This window comes from Simochromis diagramma, unplaced genomic scaffold (assembly GCF_900408965.1).
Source record: "Simochromis diagramma unplaced genomic scaffold, fSimDia1.1 OVJJ01000361.1, whole genome shotgun sequence".
Taxonomy (NCBI): domain Eukaryota; kingdom Metazoa; phylum Chordata; class Actinopteri; order Cichliformes; family Cichlidae; genus Simochromis; species Simochromis diagramma.
In genome coordinates, this window is record NW_024386860.1 from 17,937,201 (window position 1) to 17,945,555 (window position 8,355).

General features: G+C 45.4%; 2 protein-coding genes across 2 annotated transcripts in view; one reads left to right on the top strand and one right to left on the bottom strand.

Annotated features, from left to right (window-relative positions):
* Nucleotides 1–4,734, top strand: part of plin6 (perilipin 6) — a 30,695-nt gene extending 25,961 nt beyond the window's left edge. The window contains exons 8-9 of the mRNA XM_040031196.1: nt 2,889–3,155; nt 3,239–4,734. Of these exons, the coding sequence (XP_039887130.1) occupies nt 2,889–3,155; nt 3,239–3,835 (864 nt within the window). The 3' untranslated portion in view covers nt 3,836–4,734. The remainder of the gene's footprint in view (nt 1–2,888; nt 3,156–3,238) is intronic.
* Nucleotides 4,735–4,751: 17 nt separating this feature from the next.
* On the bottom strand, nt 4,752–7,491 carry zgc:171704 (uncharacterized protein LOC100124619 homolog). Its single transcript, XM_040031244.1, has 4 exons — nt 7,233–7,491; nt 6,929–6,982; nt 6,736–6,812; nt 4,752–6,249 (listed from the first exon to the last, which is right to left on the bottom strand). Exons 1-4 carry the CDS (start codon nt 7,333–7,335, stop codon nt 5,839–5,841), a joined length of 645 nt encoding a protein of 214 aa, XP_039887178.1. The 5' UTR covers nt 7,336–7,491; the 3' UTR covers nt 4,752–5,838.
* Between the last annotated feature and the right edge of the window lie 864 nt (nt 7,492–8,355).

Consider the following 8,355-nt stretch of genomic DNA (forward strand, 5'->3'; position numbering starts at 1 on the left):
TTATAAAGCACCCTGAGGTGACTTTTGTTGTAATTTGGCGCTGTGTAAATAAAAATAAATTGAATCTTTGTGGGGAACAAAAATTGGAAGTTTACTATACTTAGATGTCCCCACAACGATATGAATATGTGTGTGTGTGTGTGTGTAAAGATGCACACAGAGGATTGTGAAGTTATTTGAATGAAAGGCAGAAACGTGACAATGTTTGTCTAGATTGTGTTTGTGCATTACGTCGTCCTGATCACTGAGCCAAACACTGACTGCGTCCAGTGTTATTGTAGGTCTCTATCTTACCGTATAAAACGCCTTGAGGCGTCTGTTGTTGTGATTTGTTTTTATAAAATCAAACTGATTGAATTGGACCTGCTGCTGAAGCTCCACGTGTTGCTGCTTTGATAGCACCATTACTGCGTGCAGCACCACGGGAAAGCAAAGACCTTCACAGTTTTGGTGCAGCCTTCTGAACTGAAGCATCGTGATTGACCGCATGCAGTGAGGAGCGATAAAACGAGTTGGATGCCCTAAAATGTTTCAGCTCTTTGAGTTTTAATGAGTCTTTTATCAAAAGCATCTTTGGTGTGAGGAAACATTGAACTCTATCCTTTCCCCTGTGAAACATGAAAGGCTTCTGTGGTGTTTTTACTTCACCAGTGAGCAGTTTGTTTCTTCTTGCTGGTATCTGGGCGTGCTGTGAAAGGCACGTCGCAGTGACCCTGCAAAAGCCTCTCATCTCCTCCACAGTGTGACTTATAAGCACAGGCTGGTCACATTTCTGAGGCTCGGCTGTGGGCGCAGCCGTCCTGTTTCATTCAGACTAATGAGGACGTGTCTCTGCAGGTGAGCTGGTCAACATGTTGTTGTGTCAGCAGCAATCAGCTGCCTCATTAGCCTGTCGCTGTGCGCTCACGTGTTCAAGTGGCTGTTTGTCAGCAGCACAGAAGGTCACGGCCCGCTGTCTCAGTTTGACCCAAATACCCGAACCCCAAATTTCCCAGGACAGACCTGAGAACATTTTGTATTCGGAGAGAAAAACAACAATCTCTGCGTAAATATCTCGTTACGCATCCTGGCTTGTCTCTGATTGGTCGGCTGATGCTCAGTCAGCTGTCACTCCAATAAACAGGACCAAAGACTGGAAGCATAAATTCCAAAATGTTCCTCCTGCTGTTTATTTTTAGCACCACTTGCTTTTCTCCCAAGTTTTTTGCTGCGAATACTTTTCATGAAATAGTAAAATATCTCAGTTCGAATATGAGTTTATGAGATGTGCAAATTATTGCATTCATTCTTTGTTTACATTTTACACAGCATCCAAACTTATCTGCAGTTTGTGTTGTATGTATGTTATATGCAATTACATTGGCCCAAATCTAAATTAGACAGAGTTTTGTCTCTCGGTGAGCCCTGAGTGTTTAACCTGCAGAGACGAAGTAAATGCAGACGAGGCAAGGAAGAGAAAAGGGAGCGCAGAAGGAAAGCAGCAAGTATAAAAGAGAAGGTGGCGAGGGAAGTAAGAAAAATGAGAAAGGAAATGATGTTTCACATAAAGGATGATGGGATGGAAGGTTGTCTGTGTGTGCGGCTACTGCAGATAGGGGAAAATCTAGACAGTGTGGAGTGAACGTCGGACAGGAAACAATCAGTGTCCTGATGTATAATTACACTTTGATCCTTTTCCTTTTAAGTAAGTGATGCAGATTGTTGCTGTGAGCCTTTCTGGAGTGAGGCAAACAAACATAATTCCTCTTATTACTGAACTTTCATCCACATAATGCAGTGTTACCACGAGTTTACAGGCAGGGGAAATAAATGAATGGATGTTTTTATCATCTAAGAGCCCAAATTCCAGGTTTGAAGCTGTTGCTTATGGACCAGATTATCTCCCCTGCGTCTTTTTGTCACTGTGATCCTGAAACAAGATTTTCTTTATTAGTTTATAGTCTTCAAAAGAAGTATTCAGCTGGAGGCGTGGTTCTTCTAAATACCAGCACAAACTGGAGTCCTTTCACATGTGAGTGTAGTTAATTCAGTGCTTTTCCTCCACAAAATAAATGCATCACTGATTACATTTGGGGACGTGTGACAGACGGGCCCTGATCTCATTCCTGCTGTTCCTGCCGTCTTTGTTCCTGAGCAATCCCTCCTCACGCGTTGCTTTCTGTGTCTTCACGTGTCGCTCTGCTTCCAGCTGGTACCGGTCCAATTTTTCTCCCCCGTTGTGTCCCAGAAAATTTGCTGTCTCCGTAAACTCTGAGAGGTTTACGGAGAGTTTATGCCAACGAAAGGACACGAGTGTCCCAGTTCGGGTATGGCACTCACTTATTACAGATTTAAGGAAAGTGCAGAGAGGCCCCACTAACAGTATTTCACTACACAGATGAGAATTCATCACCGGGGTAAAGGAACTCAATCAAGCTGTTTGCGAACTTTCTTCATAATAACACCAAAAACTAAATCCTGGAGATCCTCGGGTTCTGTGATCTGTTCCCAGATGGCGTTGCATGTTTGATCCACCTTCTCATTGATCCAGGCTTGGAACTGGGACTGGGAGTAGCTTATGACCCCATGAGGTTGGGTTTGTGTCTCCTCCTGGTCTCAGAATTGTTGAATGTGTTAGCCATGCATAGGTCCATTGCACCTGTCCATGATGGGTCATGTTTAGGCTACTAACAGATACATGTATGTGTTTACTGTAAAACAGCTGTAAGGAATTCTGGTTTATGTGACAGAAAAGTTAAAGGAGGTGAAAAGACAGAAGCTGAAGAACAAAGCAGCTAGAGGAGTGAAAAAGTCGAATTCTTCCGAGTTCATTCACCATTTGAGTAAGTTTACTGCTGAAGAGACACAAGATTCATGGATGTTCTAACAACAGCACCTGTTCCCTGCAGGTTGGTCTGCTTCGGGTCCTCAAGTTGTCCGGCGACCTGCTGCAATTCCTGCAGGGCCTCCTGGTGGCGCTGGTGTACCAAGCAGAGGCCCTCAGAGAGGCCTCTCTGAATGCGGTCAGAGTTCGGGCGACCATGTTGGCAGAGCTGCGTGTGGTTCGTCTGGTCCGAGGAGTACCCCTCCAAATCCAGGAGCTGCTTCAAGAGCTGAGGGAAGTGGCCAAGATCATCCTTCAGTTCGTGTTCAACACCACACCACTTTACAACATGGTGAGTAGAAAGCACCTGCAACACACCTGTAACACACCTGAGACATGTCGGGATTTCCAACTCCACTCCCCATTTGTTTTCAGCTGCAGAAGCCATCTCCTCAGGAGGTGGAGGAATTCTTGAACCAAGAGGAGCTTGTATCCGACAACTCGTCTCGTCGCGGCTCCAGTAACAGCCTCTTCCTGAAGGCCATGGACGGCCGTCCTCGCCGCCGCCGGAGCCTGTACTCCCGCGCTGCACGAGGTTCCGGGGGTCCTGTGAGCCCCGACCCAACTAATGGCTGTCGTCGCTCGAGTCTGAAGGAGCCCCAAGCCCCAGAGGTGGAGGGCACGCCCCTCCCTTCCGAAGGCGCCGCCCTTCGACGGCCATCTGCCGCCGAGCTGCTCCTCGCCCCGCTCAAACAGTTCGTCTCCCAGAGCCAGAAGGCCTTCGAGTACCTGGCCCCCCAACTCCTCCGAAAATGCTGCCAACGCTACAGAAACAACCGACTCCTAAACACCACGCTGAGGTTTGACCCCACCCTTATCCCCCACCGACCGCGGCCTTTGACCCCGACCCCCGAGCGATTACAGCCGGCCACCTCAGTCCTGGATGATCAGACGAACCTGCCTCAGCTGCTGCTGGTTTGTGCGTTCGTGTTCAGCCGCAAAGCTGTCACCAAATTATCATTTGATCGCTGACGCCGTTCTCGTTGTGGACAGGCGGCAACATGCAAAACCTACAAGAGGTTTCCTAAAGGAGGTTTTTAAGACAGAAGAAATAAAAAAGGGCCCAAGACCGATTCGTAAGGGACGCCTCCCAAAAAAACACCGTCACATGAATCTAGAGTATCAGCCTGCATCAATGTAATTCCAGAGAAAACTCTGTCATTAGGTTTAATTGGGTTTAATGTCAAGCCACAAAGTCCCAAATAATCCCAGATCTGTTTCACATTTAGCAGAAAATGTTCTATATTTATTTCACAATTCTTTCCAATATGTTAAATGTATGCTCTTCATAATCTGCTTTGCTTTGTAGAAGAAGCAAGAAGCCTATAGCCACATTTCATAACCTTTTTCCAGTCACAGAGTTGATGAGATGTGACTGAAAGCTGTTTTGTTTTTTTGGTCAACGTGCAGCTTGGTTATGATGTTATTTTGTGTTTTGCTCCTGATAATCAAGCACTGATGCAAAGTAGTGATGAAGGCTCTGTGTTGTTGGTTGGAGATGTGTGGATGGGTTTGATACCAAGACTTGTTGGGTAGACGAATGTTCGCCAAGTTCTGAACTTTATTATGTAAAAAAGACAGATGCAGCAGAATCTAGTCAAAGTGATCAGCGGTGGTTGTAATTGTCCAAAATGTCGAGCACTTTGAAATATTTCACGTTCAAACCTGTCAGGAAGTGACCCGTTTTATTTGGACAGAAATTTGCTGAAACTCATTTAATCTCTTTTAATTAATATAGTTTTGATAATTTAGAAGTTATCATTGGTTTTATGGTTGTCACTCTTGTCTGTATGAAACCACTTATGTAAACGATGATCTGAAAGTGTTTCTGACTGAGCCACAAGTTCAAATAAAAGCTTCGTCAAACCTCAGAGGACTGAACAGTGACTTTGGTTCATGTTGTTTATTCAGGTTTGAATTTCAGGGGGAAAAAGTTTCTGTACAACACTGATATGAATAAATAGATTTATGTACAAAAAGAAACATTCATTTTACAGTACAGATAGGTTCTTTTGTTCTCATATATCCCAGATAGCTGGGGTCAGCTGACGGCGGGCCACTCGTTCATCCAGGAGCTAAAAACAGACTGAACCCAGCATTCCTGCAGGTCCATGATGGTGTAGGTTAGTGTCTGGAGAACCCGACAACCTGTTTGAAATCACAGCCAGAAAAAACGCTGATCGTCAGTCAGTGAGCGAGTTCACATCTAAACCAGTTTTTTAATCCAACAGAAATGTAAGTAGCTGATGAATTAAAGACGTCCCTCTGACACACAAAACTTTCCGACATTCCCACCAGGCTGCAGAGTCCTGATGATTTCAGATGTTTCAAGGGGAACTCGAGAATTCGTTGAGTTTTTAAAATATTTTCTGAAACAATGCAAATTTAGTGCATGCTTGCTACCTTAGCACGCTAAAGACTATACACGAGGCTAATGCTACAGTCAGTGTTTTTGCACGTTTGGTCACAAACCAAAGAATGGAGCACATAATGTCGGCCCTATTACAACACTATTGGTTCAATAGAATGGTTACCAGAATTTAATCAAAGGAGGTTACGTGACTGAAGTCAGTCGGGTTCACGCTCTTCGGTGCTGGAAGAGTTCGTCAGCTCATCGGATGGAAGAGCATCCTGCCTGTGCGGCTAATGGAAAAGTCAGAGGACCACCTGTGTAATTAGGATTCATCCTCTGAGGAAGAAACTTCGTGTCAGTGTCTGATAAGTGCCGAGATATTCATCGCCTCTCTGCTAGCTGAGCTGAAGGTCTTCAGCTCCAGCCGCCCCTCTTTATTCTGAAACAACTTTTCTCTGACCAGCTTTACCGTCGACCTTCCAACAAAGAATCGTTCTCTCAACCTCCTCAGCCCGTCTCGTATCTGACCTTTGACTTCACTCAGGAGGCATCTGACAGGAAATTCTCGCCCTGACGTTTTCATCTCATCAGAATGAGCAAAAACAACCTTTGCATGTTGAGTCTACTCTGCCCGTTTCTTTGCAAACACTGCAGACACGCTCCTGACGATCCCTCGGACGCCGGCCGTGCTTTTTCTTATAGCTCGCGTCTCTTTCACGAGGTCGACCAGGCGGTGAAACACCAGCAGCACGCCGTGGTACGTCTCCGCCGCGGACACCTCGAAGAAGCCACACTGTTGGGACAGGGCGAGCAACCGTCCCTCCTCGCCAGAGACGCTGCGGTGCCGCTGCAGGTCGCGTTTGTTTGCCACGATGATGATGGGGACAGAGGACGGCTTCCTGCTTCGACGTATCTGCTGCAGCTGCTGCTGGACAACGTCGAAGCTGCTGCGATCACACATGTTGTAGACGAGGATCATCCCGTCAGCCCACTGCAGCTGTTTGTCGCTGACGGATGAACTCTTCTCTCCGGGCTGTGGAGAAAGCAAACGCACAAACTCTAAAATTCATGCTCACATCATTATTTATGGTGTTAATATGCAAATTTATGCAAAAAGGTTCCCCGAACTAATCTGTCGAACTAAACTAACCACACGCTCGATATAAACGATTGGTCCTCAGTCTGCATTCTGTCTATTGACCATCAGGGGGCGACCCTTCTGACGTTCCTTGGTATAGAGCTCTATTGGAGACACTTGACCTATGACCTTAGCAAACACTTTCCCCATGTTTATTTTATTAATCATGTTTATCTCAGATTTAAGATGCCCTTTAATCACCATGGATACTGATGTGTGGTACCTGCTCCATCTTTAGCACTGACCTTTATTATATTTTTCAAATCTGTTTGCTCAGCCACAATTTGGGAACCAAAAAGGTGTTTTAATATAAAGGATCACATTTTAAAGAGCTGGAAATACACCTGTGTGTGTGCGAGGTGCAGCCAGGTGGAGACCTACCTGTGCATACTGAGAGTCCCAGATGTTGAAGCAGATCTCCTGCCCATCAATTCTGTCAACTCGGCTGTAAACTGACTCTGAAAGAACGCGAGATAAAGGGGAAGCGTGAATAAATATTCATAGTACTGACACTGAATAATGATTTCGAACAGTCGGAGCATGTGAACTCTGACTGAACAGACAGAGCTCTCACCGATGTCGCCGTACTCGCTGATGAATCTCCTGGTCAGAAATCTGACGGTGAGAGCTGCACAGAGAGAAAAGATCATTAGATCAAGAAAACACTGCAAAGTAAAAACAGAAATCAGAACATTGAAATATGTTCATAGTTGACTACAGAGCTGCTTCCTCTGAGCAACATTTGAGCTAGAAAACTAGAAATGAAGTGAAAATACGAGAAGAGAAACATAAAGAGGAGGATATTTCTAACGGATCAACATGAAAACGTTCTGTAAGGTGAAATATTCTGGAAATGAGCCAGTTTGATCTTTACTCACCGGACTTGCCGACATTGTGAGCTCCGAGCAGCAGGATGTTCACCTCCACCCTCTGCTGGTTTCCCTCCATCGCCTCCATACGACTTTTCTCCTGTACCACCATCAGGAATCAGTTCAGGTTTGCTGACAATAGATGCCAAAGATCTGGAGGCGCCGCTTCAGATCGCCGGCTTATGTACCCCGTGTGGGCGGGGCTTCGGAGCTGTGAGTCACAGCCCAGTCTGACTGCAGCCCGTGCTTGGTGGAGGGTCTTATCTGGAGTCTTATTACAGCAGTAACGAGGCAGATATGGAGGCAGATATGAGCGTCTTTGTGTAAGTGCTTGTGTCGGTGTCTTTTTGAGGGTATTTCAGGGCTTTCACTAATTGTGGGAACATTTTAGGACATTTTTGCACCACTCTGCATTGGTGGGTGGGAGTGGGGTGGTGGTGATACAATGACCTTTCTCTGTTGTTTACAACCTTTCTGCTTTTATACCATCTGACCTGTTTTGAAGTGAGGGGACATTGAGGGCGTGTCTCTGTCTCATTTTTCAGTTATTGGGACATTTTTGCATCGTGTGAAAATCTGCAGATTTGTGCAGCTGGGTTCGTCTCAGTGGGGAAAGACTATGTGCTGCAGAGTGCGTCGATTAAACGACGAGCTTCGTTTCTGTGCCTCTTTGGCTCCACCTGCTGGCTCCCAGCTGAACAACCTTATTCTTCCTGTTTTTCTTCAGCAGCCGCAGAACTTAACTGATTATTATTTTCCTCAACAAATCATTTAATTTGATATCAAAGGAGGATTAATTTCCAAATTTAGACCAAGGTATCTGATCTTTATTCATTACTGGATCCCTCGGGGCCATATTTGCTGTATAAATCATGCAGACAAATATGTGACCTTTTTATCATCGACTCTAAGACTCTCGAAGTCCTCGTGTACCTAAAAGTTTACACTTAATCATTTTGTTTAAACGCGGTTTGTCCCACCGCACGATTTTCAGCCTACCGAGAAATTTCAATAAAACAACGATCAAAGTCTCACGGGGTTTCCACAGCAGATGGTGCATTTGGCAGACTTTCACGGCCTCCTGATGCAAGCACAAAGGAATTTGTGTTCTGAGTAAAGAGGTGATTTACAG

Bases quoted from the DNA above. Each gene is read 5' to 3' on its own strand.
- zgc:171704 (XM_040031244.1), bottom strand. From the start codon at position 7,335: ATGGTGGTACAGGAGAAAAGTCGTATGGAGGCGATGGAGGGAAACCAG. The intron at 6,813-6,928 runs GTGAGAGCTCTG...GCGTTCTTTCAG, and splicing joins CAGCGAGTACGGCGACATCG to AGTCAGTTTACAGCCGAGTT. The intron at 6,250-6,735 runs GTAGGTCTCCAC...CTTTCTCCACAG, and splicing joins GGGACTCTCAGTATGCACAG to CCCGGAGAGAAGAGTTCATC.